General features: G+C 43.5%; 1 protein-coding gene across 1 annotated transcript in view; it reads right to left on the reverse strand.

Moving 5' to 3' along the window:
- The window catches only part of LOC144508568 (nucleolar protein 4-like), a 276,236-nt gene that overhangs the window by 77,699 nt on the left and 170,717 nt on the right, over positions 1-27,820 (reverse strand). Inside the window, exon 6 of the mRNA XM_078236640.1 lies at positions 8,375-8,658. Coding sequence (XP_078092766.1) covers positions 8,375-8,658 — 284 coding nt within the window. The remainder of the gene's footprint in view (positions 1-8,374; positions 8,659-27,820) is intronic.

Raw genomic sequence — 27,820 nt, forward strand, 5'->3', positions numbered from 1 at the left:
CTCTTTGGCAATCTCGGAAGTTATGAAAATGCATGAGAAAGCTGCATCTCAACAGTAAGGATTCTTTTCTCTGCTTCATTAAACCTCTTACCGGTACTCCGCATTTCAGCAGTGTCAGCATTGATATCCTGTGCCAAAGAGCTGAGCTTGTCATCGATAACTTTAATAATATTGACAGTCATCATTCGCAATGCTTTCAATTGAGTGTTGTTGGAGCTGCAGTCATCTAGGCAAATGGATAGTGTTGCATTACACTCCTGACTTCTGCCTCATGGAAGATAGGCAGGCTTTGGGGAGTCAGAAAATGAGCTACTCTTCAGCAGAATTCTGAGCCTCTTACTTGCTCTTGTAGTCACAGTATTTATATGGCTGGTCCAGTTCAGCTTCTGGTCAATAGTAATCCCCACGATTTTGATAGTGGGGGATTCAGCAATGGTAATGCTGAATGTGGAGGGGAAATGGTTGGTTTCTCTCTTCTTGGAGATATTTGTTGCCTGTTCTTTGTGTGGCATGAATGTTACTCGTCATGTATCTGCCCAAGCCTGAATGTTATCGAGATCTTCAGCAAATGGGCATGGCCAACTTCAGTATCTGAGGCGTTGCAAATCCTGCTGAACATTGTGCATTCATCAATGACCATCCCAACTTCTGACCTTATGATGGAAGGAAACGGTACGGTAGATGAAGGCGGCACGGTAGCACAGTGGTTAGCACTGCTGCTTCACAGCTCCAGGGACCTGGGTTCGATTCCCGGCTTGGGTCACTGTCTGTGTGGAGTTTGCACATTCTCCTCGTGTCTGCGTGGGTTTCCTCCGGGTGCTCCGGTTTCCTCCCACAGTCCAAAGATGTGCGGGTTAGGTTGATTGGCCATGCTAAAAATTGCCCTTAGTGTCCTGAGATGCGTAGGTTGGAGGGATTAGTGGGTAAATATGTAGGGATATGGGGGGTAGGGCCTGGGTGGGATTGTGGTCGGTGCAGACTCGATGGGCCGAATGGCCTCTTTCTGTACTGTAGGGTTTCTATGATTTCTATGAAAGCCATTGATGAAGCAGCTAAAGCTGATTGGGCCTAGGGCACTACTCTGAGGAACTCCTGTAATGATGTGCTGTCTGAGATGATTGACCTACTACTGCCCCGGTGTGTTTCATAAAAAAGGATTTGTTTTTTGTGAATTTGTGGACACATCCTTAAAGAAGCTGAAATCCCTGCTTTACAATTCCCAGAGGTTAACACTGACTGTATTAACTCAAATGAGAAGCTCCCATCGTCTTGTGCCGCTTTAAGGTGGAGGGAATGGTGAATATGCTGTGGGACTCCTGTTTGAACTGGGGCATTGCTCCTCAGTTTCAGGTTAACGAGCCCTGTGCAATTCCAACATCTTCTGCTTGCATGTCAGATTTGTGATTTTATTTTTCATCCTTACAATTTTGAAATGGACATTTCTTTTATAAAAAAAGATCACAATAATAAATGGAAAGATTTCTTTCTCAGAATTTGGCTTGAAATAGGAGAAGGGGTGGGAAGGAAGTGTGGATCCTCCTTAGAAAGCCTGTCAACCTGAGAAAACTCCAACTGGGAAAATGGCCAGGTCCCTTTTGTTAAAGGCCATTGTGGGGCTAAGCAATGATCATTAAACCAATATACCTGGGAAGTGAGAATAACTGAGTCATCCTGAGACACAGCTGAAGTTTCTTTGACGGTGGAGTACTTGAATAGTTACTTATTTCACATTTTTTCTTTAGAGTCAAGTGTGGATCTTTTGGCAGCTCCAGGGTGGGAGAAGCCAGCCAGCACTCACCAGTGAAGAGGTTTCCCAGTAAAGACAAACTTTTCTCTGTATGTCTTTGACTTTCTGGCCCTGATTTTACCAACACGCCCGCCCCGAAATCAGCATTCTCCATTGGCCTCGGGCACAATCTTACGAGCCACGGGCGGGCGTGTCAGTAAAATTCTGGCTACTTGGATCAATCGGTTTACTCATTTCGAAGTTGGGAACGAATCTGGGTTATTCTGCTGCTTTTATACGATGTACTTGCCAGTCAATCCCGCAGAGTGTCCAAGGCTGGACTCCTGGGCTGCTCTCCTTCCAGTTTGTGCTTGCCCACCCTTTGATTTGTGCAGTTACTGACCATAATCTTAATCAATGTAAATGTGACATTTATGAACAATTGATTCAGCTGCAAAAATTGTGCCATGGAATTGGTTGTCTCATTGAAGTGTGCTATGTTACTGAAAGGGATGATGTGGAGATACCGGCGTTGGACTGGGGTAAGCACAGTAAGAAGTCTCACAACACCAGGTTAAAGTCCAACAGGTTTATTTGTTGGAACAAGCCACAAGCTTTCGAAGCACTGCCCCTTCATCAGGTGAGTCCGATGCTTTGAGAACATCTCTGGAATGTTTCTCTTGTCCTCCTGGGAGTTTCCTGCTGCAATCCGAGTTCCGGGTAGAGCAGGCGTCTCAGGAATCTGGTGTCAAGTGTACGAGTGACATGCCTGCACATCATTTCTGGTTTTCAGGGATTACCACCTCAGTGCTGGGCATGTTGACATGGAAGAGGATGCTGCTGTTGGACCATCTTTCTTGACATTGGAATTTGGAGGATCTTGCAAAGGCACTGCTGGTGATATCAGGTGTAAGATACTACAATGGGGTCGGTTTAGCTTAGTTGGCTGGACAGCTGAGTTGTGATGCAGAGTAATGCTAACAGCGTCGGTTCAATTCCCGTACCAGCTGAGTTTACTCATGAAGGCCTGTCTTCTCAACCTTGCCTCTCTCCTGAAGTGTGGTGACCCTCAGGTTAAATCACCACCAGTCACCTCCCCCCTTCAAAGAAAGAGCAGCCTATGGTCATCTGGGACTAAGGCGACTTTACCTTTACTACAATGATCACACGTAATTTTGCTGTCCTCAAAAATTAAATTCCTTTTTATATACATTGTTCTCAGATGCGCTGTTACTAATCAGGCTATTACTTTACAATTCTGTAATTTATCAGTATGGAAGAATAGACCAAGCAAAAATACAGAATAGTTTATGCTGATTTAATCTGAACTTATACCAACCATCATTGAAGAGGACCATAGAAAGATAATAAGCATTTTGCTATTTAAAAATATATTTTAGAGATACTTCTTGAGATGTGGTACAGGAGGAATAAACTATAGTTAGCTGGATCTGGCAGTAATGTTCAAGAGCTGACATTAACAGCTGAACATACAGTATTACAGTGAATATACGGCACATAAATCAGGTTGCAAAGAGACATTATTGCACATCCTGCAATGGCACACACAGAATTCTCATACAAGCCCTTTCAGGCATCGCCCGTAACCAATATGTACACTGTGAGATATTCTCTTTCTCTATTAACTTGTGTAACATATATGTCTTCAATCATCCATTATTTATAATTAGAATCGTTTCTAAAAAAATCAGGGTATTACAATAGGTCTCAATGAACACAGAATTCTATTATAGCACAAGTCTTACTGAGCACACAAACCAATTTTGCACTCAACACATGAATTGATAGTATAGTCATTTAAATTGACCAAGCATAATAGTTTGTCTATCACAGTCCCTTGGTGAGCTGAGGAGTGATGAAATGTCTGTCAAGTTTGTTTGCTTTAATATGTAATTCATGACATGAGGAAGATGTTTTTATAATGGCAACAAAGCTGGACCTATTGTCATGTACACTGTGCAAGACTTACATCCCAGCAGCTTGCGATGTTAGTATGGGTCTTGCAGAATGTAAAGGCAGTATACAGTACTACACGTTCTACAGATGGATTGAGGGCAGTTGCCCTGAATTGGAAACAAAATTCTACCTGGTGATGCTCCCCCTAAAGAGTCACTGCCGTTGTTGTTCTTTCCTATAGAATATCTGATATTTTGTGCTGTCAATTAAACCAAGAGGCAGGATAATAGCTTCTTCCTTTCTATGACAGATCAAGTGTAAGCACAGTTCTAATCACCAGGTTATGAAAAGGTATTAGAGGCACTGAAGAAGGTACAAGATACTCAACATTTGCAAGAAGGATAAAAGAAATTAGAGGTTATAACTAACAGGAAAGATTGAACAGATCTAGACATTTTCTTCTCTAGAAAAGAGAAGACTGAAGGGTGAGTACTAGAGGTCTGATATAGTAGATGTAGAGAAGAAGTTTTCACTTGTGGGGAGTCCAAAACCAGAAGCCTTAAATATAAAATACTCACAAATAAATTGAGTAAGAAATTCAGGAGGAACATCATTGCCCAGAGAGAATATGGAACTTTCTACCGCATGGAATAGTTGAGGTGAATAACATAAATGCGTTTAAGAGAAGGATAAATAAGTATATGGCAGATATGCTAATAGGGTTAGATGAAGTAGACTGGGAGGTGGCTCACAAAAACCGACATAATAGCCTGTCTTAATGCTATATACTATGTAATTCTATGCAAGTCTTAGAAAGTGCGCTAATCTCCTGTTTAAATACTGCAGCAAAGTCAATCTTGCTTTATATTACATGTACAATTTGCTAGTACACATGCACCAAGAAATGATGTTGTGTTATTATATCATGTAGCAAGATAATGAATTGATGCTGACATTATAAATTTGCCCCATGATGTAACTTGAAGGACACATTGCTGCTGAACAGCAGTTTTTTACTGAACCCAAAATAACCAGCAGTAATGGAAAGGTCTAGTAAAATCAAGCAAAACACATGTTCATTCCCGTTGCCAATCTGAAAGAATCTTTGAGTTTAGCTAGTGATGGCCACCAGATGTATAAGATCTGTACCAGGCACCAAGAGTGTTAAACTGACAGGAAGATCGTAAGAAATAGGAAGGAATCCTTGAAGCGGTCCTTCATGCCAGATGGCCTTTTCTGAGCAGGTTATTGTTTATTCCCTTTCTGTTTGCATTTAGATTTTCATCAGCCTTTGTGCTTCCGACTTCTTTACTAACACCAATGTGATTGCTCGGAGTTAATAGGAACTCTCTCATGTCCCTGTCAGTGGGTTCAGTGGTGAGCCGGGGTAGGGGGGGGGGGGTTGCTGAAAGGGGGGGGGTTGCTGAAAGATATTGGCAATTCTCCCAAAAAAATTCAAAGTGTTAAATTCACGTAAAAACTGGAGTAAATCATGCTGTTTTTTACAAGCGGGGTTTTCAAAATGAATCTCCCACACTCTGCACTGCCGGAGGCACTAGCATGAGTCACACGAATTGGCCGCCGCTGAGTCTCCTGGCCCACTGCGCTACAGGGATGGGAGAATATTCATCCCCCCCCCCCCCCCCCAAACTCATGGTGTAGTTTCTTGTCAGCCTCCATAGGGGAAACATTCCTCATCTTGGCCCCACCGTGGGACTTAGTTCCGCGTGTGGGAACTCTACCCAAAATGTTTAATAAAGAGGATTTGAAGAGGGATGCCAGGCAGATTAGTTTGCTCTGTGCTTCCCACTAAAAAACATATCCCTGCAACTGCTGACAGGTGACCTTGCAAGTGACCTTGTTTTAACATATGTGCAGAAAGACAGGGGTATTTCTTCCAAATGGAGGTTATGCCAGCAGACACTCTGTGGCATTAATCTAAGATGCAAATGGCTAACAAACCATCATGTTAAATGATTCTTCATAAGCCAATCACAATGTGTCACAAAAGAAAGAATGCTGGGCAGGGTGAACACGAGCCAGCATTATTTGATTGGTGACACAAATGAAAATGCCATCAAAAGTTCCTGCAGGCTCCAGCACACTAACCTGGGAATGCCACTGAAATCTATTTTCTTAGTGTCGCAGCCAGACAAGAAGCAAATGCAGAGATATGCCATCTGCTGCAAGGAGTCATGATGTGAACTTTCAGCATAGAGCAGGCAATAACAGCAACAACCAGCTGCGGATTGAAACTGCACCTTCTTGCAGCTTCTGCATAGTTGATCCATGGGGCGACTGCTGTAAAGCAGCAGAGGGTTAGCACCTCACACATATCACCTTGATTTTAGCTATCCAACACAGGTCAAATGCTGCGCTGTTCTGTCATATATCTGCAGATCCATACCTTCACAAATTTCCCTTTTCCTTAATTTTTGTCCATCGCATCTTAATTCTTTGGCCTTTCAACCGTGGCACAGGCTACTGAGTTGCTTTTTAAGGCTCTCCAAAGGCGCATGTTCTTTTTTGTTCCTTGCCCATTGTGGTACTCCCCACAGTCCTTCTAAGTTAAATTACAATTTTCTTCACTCACTAATAGATTCTTCTTTATATCCAATGAGTTTGTTTCTGAAGTTGTGAACAATTATTACTCAAAGTAGCTTTAAATGTATTGAATTGTTTGTCAATAAAACTAAATTTAGGTCACAGCTAGAGGAAATCACCGGCTTTCTTTCTCCTTTTCATTTTAGATGATTGAGTCATCTGAAGCAAGGCAAATTCAAAGTATTACATAGCAGCAGATCTCCTGTGGCATTTCTTACAATAAAGTAGAGAGTAAGCCGTTTGACTAGGACAGGCGAACAATGATATGTAAACACAATTTAGTATTCTGTTGCTAAGGTTCAATGTGTTTTGTTGACTTGTGCCTTTAAAACCACAAGACCTAATTATTCAAAGTAGGTGCATGGTGTGCTGATTAAAACTTTCTTTTCTTGGTGAGGAAAGTTTTAGATTGACAGGTGCTTGCAAATTTCTAGACCCAGGTCAGGAAAAACCAGGATGAGGTCACACCCTTAATCTCACATTGAAGGACAATGGACATGTGCTTTAAGGACGTAAATATTCTCAAATGCACGTTCATAGACAAAAAAAATCATTGATTGTTGAGTATCTTTCCAATACTAATAGCACTTCTGAAAATGCACAATTAGAAGCCAGTATTCATACATGTTTCATTAAGAAACAACAGAGTAGATCAACATTTCCCATGCACAGCAAGTGTACCCTGATCATGGAAAGCTGGGCACAGTGGCCAAGCATTGTAATTATGCACAGAGTGCGTTGCTCAGTATTTTCCCAATGCCGGAATGTTCATGCTCATTTGACTATCAAAAGGATATGTTAATCAAGGCAGGACCTTGGTATGCCAAATTTGTCAATTACTTGCTTTAGCACTACGGTGTCATTGATAAGAGCCATTAAAAGTGGCCACGAGGAGCTTTAAAGCTGCACATTCGTTGATTTTGGCCTTTTTGGTTTTCTTTCGTCGCATTTAGGAAGATGTTTGTTTGCATTTCAGTTTAATTTCGCCTTTTATTTTTCCCAGCTACATTTTCCCCATTTAATATCTATCATTCAAGGGTATTTCACCATGAGTTCCAATAACCCTTGTTGATGGGATGGGGAATCCTCTTTATCTCTTCAAAGAGCTACAGAATGAAGAGGAATTGCCAATTACAATTGCTTGTAATTTACACAGAACCACTGTTATCCAAATAGTGTGTTTCACATGCTAGGCCAGCGTTGCTGGGGCAACTTAACAACAACTCAGAGAAGTGCCTGCACTAGATCTGTCTTCAGGATTATACAAGCCTTCACAACCTGAATGATAGTAGTGACTGTAAAACAACTTAATTGCATGATGCTTGAAAACTTTATGGTCCTTGAAGGTGTGCTTGATATGGTTTCATTTGTGCACTGCATATTGAAGATATGTCCTGCTGAGGCATGGTTATGCATGAGAGCCAAAAAAGAGCTAAAAGACGGTTTAAGGGTTTGGCTTGGGAAAGCTGAAAATGTTGGCATATGGTATATAATCTTGGGCTATCTATAAGATACATGGCACCATTGAGTAACGTTTGCATCTGTTGTTTTTTTATGCACATGCACCTGCAGTAATGAACATGACACTGTCAGGTTATTAACTTCTGCTTGGAATAATGTATTGGTGTCTTGGATGAAGGACACTTTGAAGGACCAAAAGGGCAACTGCCCTCATGTCCTTTTGGCCATCCATCAAAACAGTGATGGGTTCTGCAGTACACTCAGTTGCCCCAGAATTAGCCTGAAATGAACTGGAAAATGTCTAAATTGGGCCAAACTCCTATTGTGACTGGTCTTGTGCTCTGCCAGGTTAGATGATTGTTTGAATTCTCAAATAAGTGCAAGTCAGTCTGATCAATTTGGGCCTCATGCGATCCACAGCTTATCCAAATTAGAAATTGTTATAATTTTCACAATTTCAAATGTTATTGTTACAGTCACCAGACTACTTACATAGAAATAATGGCAAGTCTTTTTCAAATTTGCACATTAGTTTCAGCCCAGAGGATTAACTTTTGGTGGTAAATAGATTCTATATATGCCACATAAAAGGGACACCCCTTTTTGTCTCAAAACAAATTCCTAGTGTAAACTTCAGAATTCATTTGAAAAAAAAGATGACCATACCTTACTCCCATATTCTCTTGTGTCCCTGTTCAATCTGACATCAGAAGTTGTTTTTCCAGTGTATTTGACCCGGTTTCTTTGCCCATCTGTACTGCCATTATCCATTTGACCAGGTTGAAGCCGCTCACTGAGGTTGACTGGCTGGTCCTCCGGGCTAGCACTGTAGTCCAAGCCAGTGGAGCTGTTTCCATTTATTTCTGGGAATGTGCTATCTCCCTGTGTACTGTTTGATGTTGCAGGATTCAGGGTAGTGGAGCCACTGTAGCATTCCGAAGATGAATCATCTGATAAAAAAATAGAGAATACTGCAAGAACAGGTCATTGATAAACACACTTTGAGAGCAAATTGTCTATGGAAACACTGGTTCATGCTACCTGTTATTTTAAAATCTGTGCCTCCACTGGTGAAAAAATTGTAAAACCACCAGATACAGATTTACAGTCCTAAAATCCAACATAATTTCATTCAAAAGCAGTTAAAGTCAATGGGGTGAACTTATATTAAATAAATAACTGTTATAAAGGTTTTTATCCATGGCGTTGGGCCAGATGTTCCACTGCACTGCCATGTGCAGCAGCAAATACTGAAACTGTGCCCATAATTCCCATACAGCAAGATTCCAATCCAACAAGGACAGCTACTAAGCACTGAATGAGGAATCACCCTTCAGGAATGTAGGAGAGCTTGGCCATAGGAAAACCTTGCACACACCCTAGAGATCAATTATAGTTTATATTACAAAACTGACAATTTGGGTGGAATTTTACTACGGACTTCGGGATCCTGACATGGGACCAAATGGGGATTTTAAGCTTGCACTTGCTGGGAAACAAACTAGCGGACTCTTTATTGACTGTCTCCAAGCTTACTATCCAACTCAGATGATGCTCCCTGTGCTGCCAGTCCAGTCAGAGGGCCCATAGCTCTGAGAACTTGGAAATCCTACCGTGGCAGTTTGGGGATTGAGAGAATACCTCAACATGGAGGTGATCTAAGAGAAACGTTAAAAGTAAAAATTGAGATGGCATCATAAAAGCAGGGTGCTATGATCAGAGGGAAAAACCTATCATATGGCCCCTGATCAACCCTCATCCCTTCTTTGCACCATGGAGCTTTCAGCTTCAACAACTCTCCAGGTTGTTTCTGGGAGGTTACCACTAAGAAGCTTGTGATCTTCCCTGCCAGAATAATGTCAGCAAGCTCGTAATATTCCCTCTAATTGTGGCCTTGATGAGTTGATCCTCCACTGATCAAGCAGTCCATTCACCTATTTCACCTGATCCACTCCCTGCACCATGCTTCCTAACCTGTCTTCCTGAGGCAGGGAAAATCCTGCCCATTGTTTGCACTTGAGGCGACAGAGAATAAACATTAATTAGTTCACAGACACAATGAAGTAAAAGGGCCAATTTTATATTTTGAATCATTTGAATAATGCAGGTCAACTCACTGAATTAGGCTTCATTCACGTAAAAAGAATATAAATACTGACAATTCTTCCCCTAGAGTTAAATGTTTACATCCTTGCCACATCCAAAATGTTTAAACATTACCAGACCTTGCCTGGTGTTTTGCTGTATACATTCTCCAGAGTCTCCTTAAATGATCTGAAGCAATGTCTTGTTAGATTCAGGTGATCTCCAGAGACCAGCCCAAAGCTGTTTCTGAATACGAACTGAATATAAAGATGAAGGTAAGTAAAAATGTTGATTTATTTTTCTTCCTCCATAATACTGAGTTCAGTGTTACCATAAACATTCCGGTATTCATTTAAGTGCTTCCCTCTACTTTCTGAAACAAAATAGCACATTTTTGCATTCTCGAGATTCTGAATAATCTAAGAATCATCCATTTTTATTAATTTTTATTTCAGGTTGAAATACCACGAAAGCAATCAGATTTTTTGTTGCTGACTGACTGGATAACTCTCCATCGATGTTCCCTCTAAGCTGTGTGCAACTCAAAGGTTCCCACATAGGCTGCGCACAAGTCGGCTTGTTGCCTCACATGGCTGGCCAGGCAAAACAAAATTGAAAGAGTCACACTCTTCAACAAATCAGTCGCACACTCCAAAAAAAGAATTTAAGGGTCCATTGACCTCCTTGCCAATGTGGGTGATAGATTCAATCAATACTATTCGGAGTTCATTCACATAATCCTGCACACTGCTCAAGTGCGATCCCAAGTTTATGGTCCCCTTACTTTAATTCTCCCCTCCATTTCCACTCTGACTTCGGCCTCCTAAGCTGTTCCAGTGAAGTTCAGCATAAGCTCAAGGTACACACCTCATCTTTCAACTAGACATATTACAGCTTTTCATTGAGTGTGACAATTTCAGATAACATTAGCCCTATTTTTTCACTTTTTTTCTTACAGTAGTTTTTGGTAGTGATTCTGATTTTCTCATGCACATCTCCAGGGACATCTTTTGTTTCTTTACTTGTCCCATTACCATCTCCTTTTGCCTTGCATCATCATTCCTATTGTCATTAAATCTCTTCTGCCTTTCACCCTATTTTAGATCATCACTCTGTTCTTTCCTCCCCTCTCCCTTTTTTCTGCCTTTTTAAAAACTTTTGCCATCTCGGAATATTCCCAGTTCTGGCAAAGGTTCGTCGACCTGAAAGGCTAGCTCTGTTTCCCTCTCCACAGATACTGCTTGACACGCTGGGTATTTTTTTCCAGTATTTCTACTCAAGTCTTTTGTTTAGTCCGCACACACAGAGGGTCATTTTCACTTTCTCCACTTGGACATTAAACGGGCAGAGATGGATGTCTGACTGCAAAGGAATCCAACTGAATTTATTTTTCACATGGAGGTGGAATTGTATAAAATTGAAATCTATAACATGCAAGCAAACACACTCTGTAAATATGCATTTGAGAATGAGATTCAATCAGTAGAATTTTGTTAAAACTGACAATGTAAGCTGAGAGGCTTACCACAAAATTAAACAGGCTCCTTTTTAATTCAATGCAAGTTTATAATGGGGGCGATTCTCCTATCCCGCTGCGCTGCTTTTTTAGTGCAGCGGGACGTGAGACTCTAACAAGCAGCTGATTCGTACTGGGCGTCTGGGCCTCCGCACATCTTCCAGAGCCGGATTTCCGGTGCCGTCAACTCTGCGCTGATGAGCTGCTTAATATATGTAGCAGATAATTTTAATATAATTCAAATCCGACTCGCAGGCCCAGGACTGAAATCTCCAGGCCTGCTAGCCTCTCCCCCCTGCCAGGAGTGATGCACTGTGCGGGCTTTAGTATAGCTCCCCACTTGCAGGGAGCTGGCAGCCTGATGCTGCTGGAGTGAAGGGGGGGCAATTAAGCCACCCCCAAGGGTCGGGTGCCGGGGGTGCCCCCTGGGCATTGCCACCTTGGCAGTACCAGCAGGGCCCCCTGGCACTGCCCAAGGCACAAAGTGCCAATGCCAAGGGGTCATCTTAGCACTGCCCATTGTGCATGGGGAAGTGCCAAGGGGCAGGGCCCCTGGGGGTGGGGGGGGGTAGTCCCACTGCCACTCTGCAGTCGGGATCGGTGGGGGAGGGAGGTAGGTCAGTGATCGGCAGGGGGGCGGTTGGGACTGCCAGTTGCGGGGGGGGGAAGATGGGAGATCAGGGCGGGCCGGGAAGGGGGTGGGGGGGGGCTGGGCCCAGGCATGTCCGGGGGACCAGTGATCGGGCCGTGGGGCAGTGGGTGGGTGGGTCACACAGCCGCCGATGCTGGGGTCGTGGGGCTGGCCAGCAATTGCGCTGGTCAGCAATCGGGAGTTTGGTAGGTAGGGGCCACTGCGCCAATCTCGGCGCTGACAGATCAATGCATGTGTAGTGGGCCGCTCAGCTCCAAGCTGCCGGCCTCTTCAGTGGGAATAGGCCCCGCCCACCGGTTTCTGGAGTGAATTGCGCTTGTGCACTCTGCAGTGGACAGAGTATAGAAGATTCATTTTGAAACTCCCACTGAAAAATCATGTGATTTACTCCAGTTTTTACGTGCGTTCAACACTTATCAATGAAGAGCATGTATGTATTTTAAATTCCTATTAGTTCTCACGAAAAGTATCTGTGGGTTCCAATTTTCTAACCCTCTGGGTGCTCCGGTTTCCTCCCACAGTCCACAGGCTCCAGGGACCAAACTGTCCTGACTCTTCAAACCAGACCTGTGACTCAGAAGAAAGCAGCCTGGACATATAGAATTTTGTTCTGCCGGTGGGAGGGGGGTATTAACAGGGGTCGGGCCCACTCCCCCCTTGAAATAGTGGGGAGACAATGACAGGGGCTTGCCAGATGTGGAGGAGGGCTATTTAAAAAGGTCACCTCAGTGGACTTTATCCCAGCTGGAAAAAAATCAAATCAAACTGTGAACTCACAGCTCCCCCACTTTTTATGCACATCATGCCTACTATTAACAATCCCAGCAAGGTACCTGAACTCTCCCAAAGTGGTATCTGGTCCTCTCCAAAAGGGTACCTTACCTGTCCAAAAGTGTACACTACTGCTCCAAATAACTGGCAGCTTTAGAGTTTTGTCCAAATGTCTAAAGCCAATGAACCGGATTTTGGACATCCCACTAATGAAAACTGCATCCACTTTGTACATATGCAGCTTCCTCCATGAACATAGATACGCAGGCTACAACATGACCCTGTTACCCTACTAATGGAAATGCTGGGATTGGGAGTGGGATTTCCGGAATCAGGGCTCTGAAGCCATTTTGGCCAAGGTACCAAGCCCTTCTGCTGCTGTGAAAATTCAGGCCTATGTAACTCTATGTAATAGCATGGGGTTAGTTACTTCCCGTGCTATGATATGAAATAGAACGTTTAAGAGTATCATCCTAAAACATTACAAATTACAAGGCTTGTTAATTAATGCAGTCAGTGGAAATCAAGCAAATTGAGCAAGTGCACCAGTGGGATTTTTGCCAAGAATTTTGCTTTGTATGTTTTGGTAGCATAGCACTGCAGCACATTTAATGAGCACTTTCAATATAATTAACATTGTTCATTAAATCAAGAGGCCACTTACACTTGATGTGCTTTCAACTCTGTTTTGTAACATTCCACAAACTTTATTTAAAATGTTTAGATACATAAAACAAGGAGTCAATATTCTAAATGGTGCCATCTCTCTCTAAGAAGATTTGGTTAATAGCAATAGATATCAGATTTATAATTCATGAAGGAAAGGAAATATTTTTTAAAAAACTATCGACTTCTGAATTAGTTTAAGTTTACAAAAATGTAGTTTATGATGTCATCAGTGTACTCAGTTACATAAAATGTTTATTTAAATAATCTACTGGCCAGAATCTTAACATAAAAAAAGTTTTTATGATTTGTACAATATAACAATATAGTAACAGGCTATTTGACCATCAAATATTCATTAGTTTTTTTTCTTTGCAAGGCATTTTAAAGTGAAATTTTCCATTCTGGTGCTGCAAGAGTGGAACCTTGCCCACTGAGGATGTCTTCTTTGGCATTCACTCGCTAATGGGTATGATTGTCCACTAAGAAAGACTGTATCACTGGTCATGGGTTCTGTGGATCCTTGCATGGTTGATGAGCCCAGTCTTAGAGCCGCATCTTGGCATGTGTTTCTGGGAGGTGGAGTTGGTCCTTGGTCTCAAAATCATTGGCATTCCCTTCTCAGGCTCCTTTTCTGGATCTCCCCTTGCCGTCGGGTGTTCTCAAAGAATTGTGTCCCTTCAATTAGAAGGTTCCTCCAGGCAGATTTCTTCTGAACAAGGGTCTACCAGGCATTGACGTCTTTGTTGTATTTCTTGAGGTAAGTCTTTAAGGTGTCTTTGAAGCGCTTCCTTTGTCCTCCTCTTGTTCGGGTGCCTTCTGTGAGCTGGACGAGAAAGATTTGCTTTGGCGATCTGTGGGTTAGGAAGTCTAGGATCCAGTCACAGAAAGAGGAGCCGAACCCTAAGCCACGGCATTTGGTGATGAGTTTTGTAGGAATAAAGGTGTTGAAGGCTGAGCTGTAGTCAATAAATAGGAGTCTGACATATGTGTCTTCGTAATCCAGGTGTTCCAGGGTTGAGTGTAGGGCCAGGGAGATGGCATCTGCTGTGGACCTGTTGAGGCGATAGGCAAACTGTATTGGATCCAGCAATCTGAGAGGCTGGAATTGATTCATGCCATGACTAACCTTTCGAAGCATTTCATAATGATGGATGTCAGAGCCACCGGGCGATAGTCATTAAGGCACGCTAACTGGCTTTTCTTTGGTACAGGGATGATAGTTGTCTTCTTGAGGCAGATAGGGACCTCAGATTGTTGTAAAAGATGTTCGCGAATATCCCCTCCAGCTGGTCCACACAGGATCTGAGTGCTCCTCCAGGTACCCCATCTGGGCCAGTTGCTTTCCACGGGCTGTTCTCACATCTGCGATGGTGACCTTGGATACCGGTTCGGCTGAGGCTTATGGGGTGGAAGGCGTGCTCTCACTGACTTCTTGCTCAAAACAGGCATAGAATGCATTGAGCTCATCGGGGAGGGGTGCATTGGTGCCAGCGATTCTACATGCCTTCATCTTGTAGCCTGTTATGTCTTGCACCATGTCATAGTCGGTGGGAGTCCGTGTGGCTAGCCTGGAACTCTAGCTTGGTCCGGTCCTGTCTCTTGGCATCTTTGATGGATCTCCATAGATCCTTGGTGGAAGGCCTCCTGGGGCCAGGTAGAGTGCATCCGCTTTTGCTGCACTTCATCTTGAAGTCTGGTGAGCGCTCCCTCCGAAAAACAAGGTGCAGGCTTCCTGGCTGTCATGTTCGGCAAATGATCCGGAACAAGTGCTGGGGAGTCATTTATATGAAGCTCCCCAGTGATTGCCATGATTAAGTTGAGCAAATCAGAGGGAGACAGCAGCAGGCACAGCGTGATTCTTAAGACCATAAATATTTTTCTTCACGAGCCTCAAGATTTGGTCTGAAATAACGCAGGAGCCATTGGCGGGATTCACTCAATTTCTCTCGCCAGAACTGACACATTGGGGGCAGTCTTATTAGAATTTGGCAATGTCTCCCTCTTGACAGTACAAAGAATTAACAGATACACTATATTAAAACACAGAAAGCTGCTGTGAATTGCATCAAGTTACATTAAACTAATGAAAACGGTGATGCAAAAATGTAAAGGTTATAATTATTAGAAACTAGATCCTGCTAAATACAAACAATCACTTTGCATTATCTACATCTTAAATAGGAACTCTGATGCACAAATCTGGATGAGAGTTTAACCAGGTTAACCAATAGAACTTTCCTGCAGCTTGTCCAACAAAAACAATCCAATGCATTATCATGTTGGCTTGCAGTTGTATCTGGAGCCAAACGCGAAGAACACAGACACTTGTGGTTGGTCTACTCCTCCAGGTGAGGCCAGGTAGTTGGTTAATGAGCAAGTTCTGACAGTATAAAAGTGTCTGATGGGATCAACCTGGCTCAGGTACTAAAGTTAACTCTCCTCTGTATCCTTCCTATTATGATGTGGAGATGCCGGCGTTGGACTGGGGTAAACACAGTAAGAGTTTTAACAACACCAGGTTAAAGTCCAACAGGTTTATTTGGTAGCAAATGCCATTAGCTTTCGGAGCGCTGCTCCTTCGTCAGATGGAGTGGATATCTGCTCTCAAACAGGGCATACAGAGACACAAAATCAAGTTACAGAATACTGATTAGAATGCGAGACCTTTAAGACCTGATCAGGTCTTAAAGGTCTCGCATTCTAATCAGTATTCTGTAACTTGATTTTGTGTCTCTGTATGCCCTGTTTGAGAGCAGATATCCACTCCATCTGACGAAGGAGCAGCGCTCCGAAAGCTAATGGCATTTGCTACCAAATAAACCTGTTGGACTTTAAGACCATAAGACATAGGAGTGGAAGTAAGGCCATTCGGCCCATCGAGTCCACTCCACCATTCAATCATGGTTGATTTCAACTCCATTTACCCGCTCTCTCCCCATAGCCCTTAATTCCTCGAGAAATCAAGAATTTATCAATTTCTGTCTTGAAGACGCTCAACGTCTCGGCCTCCACAGCCCTCTGTGGCAATGAATTCCACAGACCCACCACTCTCTGGCTGAAGAAATTTCTCCTCATCTCTGTTCTAAAGTGACTCCCTTTTATTCTAAGGCTGTGCCCCCGCGTCCTAGTCTCCCCTGTTAATGGAAACAACTTCCCTACGTCCATCCTATCTAAGCCATTCATTATCTTGTAAGTTTCTATCAGATCTCCCCTCAACCTCCTAAACTCCAATGAATATAATCCCACGATCCTCAGACGTTCATCGTATGTCAGGCCTACCATTCCTGGGATCATCCGTGTGAATCTCCGCTGGACCCGCTCCAGTGCCAGTATGTCCTTCCTGAGGTGTGGGGCCCAAAATTGCTCACAGTACTCCAAATGGGGCCTAACCAGTGCTTTATAAAGCCTCAGAAGTACATCCCTGCTTTTGTATTCCAAGCCTCTTGAGATAAATGACAACATTACATTTGCTTTCTTAATTACGGACTCAACCTGCAAGTTTACCTTTAGAGAATCCTGGACTAGGACTCCCAAGTCCCTTTGCACTTTAGCATTATGAATTTTGTCACCGATCTGGTGTTGTTAAAACTCTTACTGTCCTTCCTATTAGCCAGTTTCAAACCAATGCATCATCTCAGAGTGTATTTGCTCTCAAAATATTTTCTATGCTCATTTAATACAAGTAATAGGGCCAATTTTCCAAAGTGCCAGCTGCTGGCTGAAAACCTCTCTTACTGGCAACGCTGTTCAGAAAATCATGCTCATCAGCACACATGATTTTAATTTAAAAGGATGTAAAATTGTGGGAAATGAGCCCAATACGTGAAGCAGACAAGGACTGATCTCTCTAACATTGTAAACTCTGAAAAATAAAGATTGATTGTAAAAACTATCTTAGCCACTTTGATATCTTCCTAGTTCTCCAAGCTTTGCTGCTCAACATTAGATAATCCCTGAGCCTGTCTTTTCATGCAGCCACCATAAAAAAATTAAATCAATATTTAACTTTGATTTCAGTGGATGATAAATACATTGTAATTCTTGGCTTCATATTATTTATGATTAAAATATGTACATTCAAATATTGGTAACCTCCAAAACAACAGTTTGCAATAAGGCAGATTCACGTTATGAAGCACTTAATTACTTGTTTGTAACAGCAGCTTCAATTTAAAAATCATTATTTGCAAAGGCAACATTTTAGTGGTACCAATGCACTATGCAAAACAGTTATTTGTCTGTGCCCTGGAGCTCACTGCACTGGAAGGGTTTTGCAGGAAGGATACAGTGTGGTGGGTGGAGAGGAAACCCAATGCAAGAAAGTGCTCCTCCTGGTTCCATAAGTTCCAAAAATACTTCGCTGATCCCGGATCCCTGTCTTTAACTGGTGAGAAAGCCATTAATAGCTTCCCCTATTAGGGCACTGTTAAAATTACAGTCAGGGGCGGCTGATGGATTTGGGCCTGAAACTGTATATTTAAAGAATGACTTTGCCAGCTTAAGAAGAGTGTCTTTGTCCCTTCCCAGAAGAGCAGGTTAAAAGAGAAGGCAACATGAATGGTGCACAGTTTCAGTGGGCAAATAGCCTGCTTGTTTTTAATCACCTGCTTGCTCACTTTTGCTCAGGTAGGTAGGATTAAAATCACCCTTCTAATCTACTTTGGGAAAAGATTCAACATGGTCCTAAATGGACTAATTTAAAAGGAACTTAAAAACAGGAACCACAGTTTCGATTGGCAACCACACTGTATGTTCCCCTAATAAATTATCCAGCAGTATACCTAAGCAGGAAATGTGCTATCACATTGTGGTTTCTTTATATTTTGTTGGCTAATAATCTGACTAGCTGTCCTGTAACAGGATAACAGAAAAACTACAGGAGGTAGTGTTACGGTATGTCACTCACCAGAAGTTGTTGATATACTGCTGAAGTAGAATACCTCTGCATTCACTTATAGCTGTGCATCAGTTTATTAGAGTAGAAGAATCATTCAAGCAGAAGATCGAAACCTAGTCTAATTCTTCTCAGGCAAAGAAGAAAATCCACAACCAGAAAGCTGTATCATTCTCAAGTGAATAGGCACCGTGCCAAGTTCTCAACTATAATTTTTTTTTCTTCAATGACCAACTGAGCTTAAATAACTCCCTCCACTCCTTCCTTGCACTTATGGTTTGCAATATTAATTTTAATTGAGCAGGGCTAAACAGCTAAGTCAAATGCCTGCTGTGAAACTTTAATTAGAATCCTAATAGAAAATGGTACAAAACAACTGTCAAACTTGTTTGCTCCATAACACTCCCACTTTCCCTCCCCAACTGCCTAGCTTGACAATGCAAGTCGGACTCCAGTGCAAGCTAAATGTCACTTTGACATACAAGAGTCTTTATCATGCCAGAAGTGTGTGGGTATTGTCTGCAATGCATGTTGTTCTGAGAGAACTCTGCTTGCAAATTGTTCTGAGTGCTAAGACCTGCAGACAGTACCCATGAGAGATAATCTATCACTTCCAGAATGCCTTATAGACACCTGCATTCCGTGCTGGTAGCAAGTGCTCATGGGTTCTGATGAGGAACCGATATATTGAAATTGCATTCAGACCAACTCTTAAGAGACCGTCTAATGTCACAGGCCAGCACTCCAATGAAATCCCACCATTATATGAGAACAATTAAGTGGTGACAATGTTATAATTCATTTCAGTTATCTATTTATTTTGGCATGATAAACCTAAAGCTTGTAGGACATTAATAAACCTGTCATGCATTATGGTCCTCCCACTCTGTTCTGCAAGCTGTTTATTTATTCATTGATGCAGGAATGGTTTTGCATAATTTACCCTTTTTAGGTCTATGCCGCTATTTCTGCATCGTAAAATAAACAATAAATAATTTTGGACACATTTTTTTCCAAGACAGAAATTTGTTACAATTCTCTAATTATATTTGACAATTGTCGGATTAAAATAAATATAATTTTCGTTCTGTACCTATTTTGTTATCAAAAATGTGGTGGGATTTGGAACTCTACAAAATATTTTTAATACTCAACAAATTCAAATAAATAGTTCATTCATTATTTATTATTGTTTTTAATTTATATCAGTTTTTGATTGAAAGTATCAACATAGGAAACAAAATGCATAATGTTTTCTACTGTCTGAAAACGTGCTCCAAAGTATGGGGCTAAACTCATCTTTTTTTAATTCAACTCAGTCATGCTGACAATGTAGTGATTTCCTCCGCTTGGACTTAACATTAGTGGTTGCAGTTGCTAATTCCTTCACTGTATTTGCCACAATGTCCCTCAGGGGTGGTCCAACCTTTTCACTGACTCTGCACCCTGGGATTAAGTTGGTTTATCCCTCTGCGAGGCAGCATGAGCAAGTCTCCGTGCCTGCAGAAGAGCTGGCGTCACCATGGTAACTGAGCTCCTGTCCACAGCTCAGCCAATGAGTCGCTCTGAAGAACTAACAGTGAAAGATGTCCTTGGCTGTCAGACTAGGCCTCGGGTCTTTCCTCCGTGATGATTTTCAATCTGGATTTCTGACCTCCCCCTTCAAAATTTCCACTGAGTTATGACTGGTCATATAAATGGGTAATGTTCACACTGAGCTCACAGCCTGCCAGCCACTGAACTCAGACAAGATACAGCGAGCAATGAATGAATGGAAGAAAATACATTACAATCCAGTACAATATCTCCCCTGCTTTTCCATTCTTTTATTGCTAATAACCACAACAATTTAAGCTTTATAGTAAACAATTTCTTCCTTGAGAAAGACTTATTCTTTCTTAATATGTTGTTTTCAGAATTCAAATCTCTTTAAATTTTATGGAAAATTAAAAATGATTTTACAACTTCATTTTTTTGGCAAATTTTCTATTCTCTCTTTAAATTAAACCCATAGCACAATAGAGATTGACAGTAGCATTGCAGTTATATGACTGGACTGATAAGCCAAAGACCTGGACTAATGATCCATAGATATGAGTTCAAATTCTACACTGGATGTTGGAGCATTTAAATGTAGTAAACTAAATAAATCTGGAATAAAAGTCTATTATCATAATGGGAACCATATAACTACCAAATTGCCACTAATCTCATTCAATGAAGAAATTTGCTATCTTTATCTGGCCTGGCCTATGTGACTCCACATTCACAGGAATGTTGTTGACTCTTAACTGTCCTCTTAGATGGCCTAGCAAGCCACTCACCTGTATCATACCACTACAACTACAACTAAGCATAATAATAATATAAACAGACAGCCTAGCTGGTATCACCAGATTCCACACCAGATTCGTACACAATGAACCAACACTCAGTCCAAGCAACCATGCAAAGTCTTCCTCAAGCCAACATCCCAGGTTCTTTTATCATCATTCCTAGTTTTGTCCTTTCCTGATAGGACTAGTGTATCGGAGGTGGTAGCATAGTGGTATACAGTAAGGAGACAGTGGCCCTTTGAGTCCTCAACACTAACCAGACCCTATTGGGGTGATTTTACCATTGCGTTGCGCTCATTTCTGGGCGCAACACGGTGGTAAAGTGGGGTGTAAAGCACCTAGCGCGATTGGCGCCGGTTTTTGCGAGCGGCGCCATTTTCCGAGTGCTGGATTTCCAGCGCGGTCAGCTTCTCGCCAGAAATGGGTGAGAGGCAGGTTAATGTATGGAAAATTTATTTTAATACTGTTTTACATCTCCTTAGCGAACCCCCCCCCCCCCCCCCGCCCCCCCGCCCCCCCCCTTTATGACCTCACTGGGAAAGGTTCTTGCCGGCAAAGAATAGACATGGTCCCCATGAACAGGGCGCAGTCGACTTGGGTTCGCCAGTGGAACCGCTAGCCATTGAGGCCCTCAAAGGAGGCCAAGGGCAAGGGGGGTGCCTCTTGGGCAGTGCCAAATAGACAGTGCCACCCTGGCACCTAGGTAATGCCAGTCTGGCACCTTGGCAATGCCCACTGGGCAGTGCCAAGGGTGGGGCTAATGGGGAGGGGCCATGGGGGTGGGAACATTGGGGCAGGGCCAATGTGGAAAGGGGGCCTGCTGCCACTCTGCAGGGATCGTTGGGGGGGGGGGGGGAGAGGGGTGTCCTATTGCCACTCTGCAGCGATTGGTGGGGGGAGGGTAGCAGGTTTGTGATCGGTGGGGGAGGAAGGGTCCACGATCCATCTGGGCACACGGGGGGTCACGGGAGCTGTATCTCAGTCCGCGGGCCCCCGCGATTGCGGGGGGGGGGGAGCTGGTTCAGGCTGCCTGCACAGTCAGAGGCCTGACAGCTCTCGCTTTTCTGTCTGACCCCTGCTACTGCTAATGCGAATGTGAAGCATCAGAGGCTTGCACATGCGCACCAGCTCCCTCTGCAGGCTTTCGGGTGCATTAAGTCCTGCCCAAACTCTCTCAGTTTTAAGTCCACCCAGCATTTGGAAAAAAAAGGTAATATCGCCCCCATTGTCTCATCATATGAGTAAGGAAGCCCTCTGATGATTACAACCAAACATCCTCCGACAGCTGACTCCTCTGTGTTGAACATCACTTGGAAGAAGAACTAAAGGTTACAAGAGCACAAAATGGACTGTGGGTAGGTGACTTCAATATCTAACACCAAAGGTGGTTTGGTAGCATCATATCCTTTAGCGAAGCCCTAAAGGATATAGCTGCTGAACTCGGCCTGTAACATGTGCTGAGAGATCCAAAATGAGGGAAAAAACTACTTGATCCCGTCCTCATCCACCTTTCTGTCACGGATGCATCTATTCATGACAGTATTGGCAGGAGTGACTACTGCACAATCCATGCAGAGACTAAGTCCTGACTTCACACTTAGGACACCATGCTGTGCTAAACTACAACCGTGCTAATGGTACACATTCAGATTAGATCGAGTTACTCAAAACTGGGCATTCAAGAAGTGTAGGTCATAATCAACAACATAGTTGTATTCAACCACAATCTGTAACCCCATGGCGCAGCATATCCCTCACTCCACCATCATGGCAGGGTACCAATGTTGGTTCAATGAGGAGTGCATGCCAAGAACAGCACCAGTTGTACCCGAAAATGTGGTACCAACCCAGTGCAGCTAAAACATAGGACTGTATGCACTTCAAACAGTGGAAACCACGTGCATTATGCACAGAAATGATCTTTCAACCAACAGATCAAGTCACAGTTCTGCAATCCAATCACATCCAGTCATGAATGGTGGTGTCCAGCTGAGCAACTAGTGAAAGGAGGAGACTCCATAATCACCGCCATCTCAATGACAGCACAGCCTAACTTGAAAGTGCAAAACATAAGGGGTGGGACTTTTGCGTATTTCGTGGTGACCTGCCATTGGCTGGTGGCGGGTTCTTCTGGTGTCAGTGGGACCAAAGATCCCATTGGCATGAACGGTTGGAAAATTCCAGGCTGAAATGTTTGAAATCATCTTTAGCCAGAAATGTTGAATGAATGATCCACCTTGGCCTCATCTCGAGATTTCCAGCATTATAGATGCCAATCTTCAGTCAACTTGTTCACATGATATCAAAAAAACAGTTGTTTTCACAAGATATAGCTAAGACTCTGGGCCCTGACAATATCCCTGTTGCAGCGCTGAAGACTTGCATTACAGAATAAGCTGGACTTAGCCAGGTTGTTCCAGTAAAGCTACAAAACTGGAAGTTGCTCAACAAAGTGAAAAATAGCTTAGGTATACTCTGTCCACAAAAAGGACAAATCTAATACTGCCCCAATAGCCTATTCTCAATTATTAGCGAACTGTTGAAAGGAGTCATCAATAGTGATTTCAAATGGCACTTCTCACCTGCTCAGCATTGCTCAGTTTGTGTTCTACCAGTCACCCAGCTCCAGATCTCATTACAGTTTTGATGCAAAAGAGCTGAATTCTAGTGGTGAGGTGAGGAGGCAGTGACATAGTGGTATTGTCACTGGACTAGCAATTCAGAGATCCCGGGTAATGTTCTGGCGACACTGGTTCGATTCTCACCACAGCAGATGGTGAAATATGAATTCAATACAAATATGGAATTAAAAGTCTAATGACAACCATTAAACCATTGTTGATTGTCTTAAAAATCCATTTGGTCCATTAATGTCCTTCAGGGAAGGAATACTGCCAACCTTATCTGGTCTGGCCTAGATGTGACCCCAGACCCATTGCAATGTGGTTGACTCTTAATGGCCATCTGATACGGCCTAGCCAGTCATTTGGCCCAGCCAATGATGCCCACACCACATGAATGAATAAAAGAAGTGATTGCCCTTGACACCAAGGATGCATTTGACTGAGTGTGGCCTCAAGGAGACCTTGTAAAATAGAAGTCAATGGGATAAGAGGAAACACTTCCACAGCCAGGAGTTACATCCAGCTACAAGGAAGATAGCTGTGGTTGTTGGATGCTAACCATCTCAGCCCTATGACATTGCTGCAGGAATTTCTCAGGGCAGTATTCTAGGTTCATCCATCTTCTGCAGTTTCAACAATGACCTTCCCTCCATCATAAGGGGATGTTCATTGATGATTGATGCTGGGTCTACTTTGAGTAACTCATCTCCTAACCAATGTTCCTCTAACTTCTGTTTCCAGCAGTCCCTTTAAAATCAATGAACACTCGTGCCTCTCAAGGAGAATGTTGCTTGTGTGAGGCCTGTTTGTTTGTTTTGCAGCACATTCTTGATTGCTGCACAGCCCCACACTTGCACAGCTTAAAGGGAACATTTCTCCTGATTCTCTAAAGCCTCTCCCCCATCCACAAGGCATAAGTCACAAGTGAGGTGCAATATTCTTCATCTGCCTGCCTGAGTGCACTTCCAACAACAAGCAAGGTATGAATGAACATCCAGGATGAAGCAACCTGCTTGTTGGCATCCCATTCAGCCCCTTAATGTTTTTTGTTCCAACACCAGTGCACCATGCCTGCAGTGTGTGTACCATCTACAAGATGCAGTGCAGCAACTCACCAATGCTTCTTCTACATTATTTCCAAACCCACGGGCCGCGATTCTCCCATCCCGCTGCGCTAATTTTTTAGCGCAGCTGGCCGGGAGATTCTCATGTCGGCCGATTTGCGCATGGGAAACCCCTGGGCATTGACACCCTGGCAGTGCCAGCCTGAGCCCCCTGGCACTGCCTCAGGGGCAAAGTGTCAATGCCCAGGGGGCACCTTGGCACTACCCATCAGGCATGGGGCAGTACCAAGGGGGTGGGGCCTATGGGGGCAGGGCAATCGGTGGGGTGGGGGACCCTACTGTCACTCTGCAGACAGGATCAGTGGGGGAAGGAGGGAGGCCAGCAATTGGGAGGGGAAGGGCTCAGTGTGCAGGGGGGGAATGGGTTGGGACTGCGGGGGTGGGGAATTGGGGGGGTGGCTAGAGAGGTAGGCCGGGGGGTGAGGGGGTTCGGGGCTGGCCCGGAAATGGTTGGGGGGGGCAGAGGGCTGGCGATGCGGGGGTCGCAGATCTGGACACCGATTGAGCTAGCCAGCAATCAGGAAGCTGGCACTGCAGGGCTACTGCGTATGCGTCGATCTTGGTGCTGACAGATTGGCACATGCACAGTGGCCCGCTCAGCGCTGTGCTACCGGCCTCTCCAGCAGGATTAGGACTTGCTCCCTGAATTTTATTGATATACACAATAGTGACCTCTGCAGTGCACAGAGTGTGGGAGATTCTTCGCTGAACTCCCACTGAAAAAACTCCAGTTTTCAAGTGAATTCGACATTTAGAATTTTTTTGGGAGAATTCCGGCCATTATCTCTACCACTTAGAATGACAGCAGGGATGGGAACAAGTTCCCCTCCATGTCACAAGTCCACTTGACTTGGAAATGCATTGCCATTCCCTCACCGATGCTGGCTCAAAATCCCAGAACTTTGGCTGATGTAGCCATCATGGCTGACAAGCTGGCAACGTTTGCAAGTTGTGAGATGTGAATTTGATGTTTGCATCAGTGCTCAGTGTAAGGGTGAGGTGTAGCAAAAGAATATTAGAGGCAAGTCTGATTAATAGAGATTGTTGGTAAATGAGTGATGGATTTCAGCAGTAGCTGAGGATACTGCAGTTGTTGATAGGATATGGCATTTTCAGGTGCATTCACTAACGTTGATATCTTTTTTGAGGTCACTAGACTTTTTGCAATATTGAATTTTGGACTTCACCTTCACAATATCTGCTCTAACTGCCTTTTGACCGTGTGTTTGGAAGGTCCCTGAGAATCCAGGACATCTTTGCTAATTTCAAAGCCTCCAGTGCAGCACAGTCTCTGTTATGTCATTCCTCACCTTCAATCGTTACTTCCAACGCCTACTCCAGGTACATCGCACCACCGCTTTAAGAGTTGTAGGCTAGCACTAAGCAATGCCGTCTAGTTTGAAGTGGGGCTAGTTGCTCACCATTAGTTGCTCACAAAACTGGACCCTACTGATGTGTCCAGCCAATGAACAGTAAGTTAGTGCTGGAAGAATGCAGCTCTTATTCAAATGACCAAGCAGCATGAAGCTAGTCTTCTTGCCTTCCTGGAGTAGAAAATCTGCTGTTGCTAGCTTGCCTAGAGAATCTCTCTCTCCCTGGTGTTCTGGGAAGCTGTTCTGACTTCAAACTGTGCTGAGTGCATCCAGAGGGCTGCTAGAAGTTACAAGGCTGAGAGGTCAGGGTTTCAATTCTCCAACCAAAGGACTCAGTTCCAGTATCACGTGAACATTAGTCTTTGCTGTGTTAAACTTGCAGAAAGGCTTTTCTTTGTATATAGGAAGCTTTTGTTTGATTGGAACATTTTAGATATATTTGTTAAGGGTTATACATTATTGTGGCTGTTTTGTTTTTGTTTGTAATTGCTAAATTCTAAAAGAACTAGATAGGGTAGATGCAGGGAGGATGCTCACGATGCTGAGGGAGTCCAGAGCCTGGGGTCACAGTCTGAGGATTCGGGGTAGACCATTTATTACGGAGATGAGGAGACATTTCTTCACCCAAAGAGTGGTGAGCCTGTGGAATTCAGTACCACAGGAAGTAGTTGATGCCAAAACATTGAATGTATTCAAGAGGTGGCTAGATATAGCACTTGGGGCGAATGGGATCAAAGTTTATGGGGTGAAAGCAGGATTAGGCTATTGAGTTGGACATCAGTCATGATCGTAATGAATGGCGGAGCAGGCTTGATGGGCCAATGGCCTCCTCCTGTTCGTAGCTTCTATGTTTCTTTAAAAGTTATTGCTAATTTTCTTTCCATACATGAACTGTATTCTTAAATAAACTTTGTTTGATAAAAGTTCCCTAATGGGTCGTTTGAATCATACCTGAAGCGAACTATATCATGCTTATCCCAGCCAAATTCAAAGTGCAAAACTTATGATCCAGGCATAAAAGCAAATTACTGCGGATGCTGGAATCTGAAACCAAAAGAGAAAACGCTGGAAAATCTCAGCAGGTCTGACAGTATCTGTAAGGAGAGAAAACAGCTGCGTTTCAAGTCCAGATGACCCTTTGTCAAAGCTAAAAGACATAGAAAGTGGGAGATATTTATCTCCCACCTGCTATGCCTTTTAGCTTTGACAAAGGGTCATCTGGACTCGAAACATCAACTCTTTTCTCTCCTTACAGATGCTGCCAAATCTGCTGAGATTTTCCAGCATTTCCCCTTTTGGTTATGATCCAGGTAGGCTTCTTAAAACACTTTGGAATTTCTGACCTGGATTATAACAACGGGGACTCAGATTTTGAGTGTTGCTTGGAGGAGATAGAAATGGAGCAGAAATACCCTGCGTTTTCAGACGGAAGTCCCCTCCAGACAATTTGGGCACAGTTGGGGAGAGTGGGGGGGGTTGTGGAGAGAGAGGGAGAGAGAGAAAGAGAGAGAGAAAGAGAATTAGCTCAGTCCCTTGGAGGCAGAGAAGCAGGGAACTTTTGAATAAAATATGTGGGCCAACATGTTTCTGCCACCAACCACTTTTCCCAAGAGAAGGCTGGGACTGATGCCAACAATCCGCGCATTCATGGTTGCGGAGGGTGTAATTAGCAGCAATTTTCCCATCATAAGACAAATGTACCAGTGTCACATGGGGGGAGGGTGGTCAGGGATGCATAAGATTTCCAGGATTTTGAATATTTATCATCAAAAAATGGCTGATGTCTGAGTCTTGCAGTGGAATTGTAGTTGGCAATCTTACAATCTCAGCTTGCTGCAACTAAAGTTGGGTTCCTGCCATCATGGCCATGGATACCAGTGTACCAAGGGGATCACGGCATTTCTGCAATCTGTTCTCCAATAGATCATCTCCCTAACAACAATATGGCCTCCTACTGGGAGCCTTTCATCCCCTCTTCCTCCTTCTTCTAGCAGCCTGTCTTGCTTTGTATGGGGTCTGCTCATTCTCCCAGAGAGATTGCCGAGAGAAAGCCCTACTGGATCACTCG

This window comes from Mustelus asterias, chromosome 20 (assembly GCF_964213995.1).
Source record: "Mustelus asterias chromosome 20, sMusAst1.hap1.1, whole genome shotgun sequence".
Classification (NCBI taxonomy): Eukaryota; Metazoa; Chordata; class Chondrichthyes; order Carcharhiniformes; family Triakidae; genus Mustelus; species Mustelus asterias.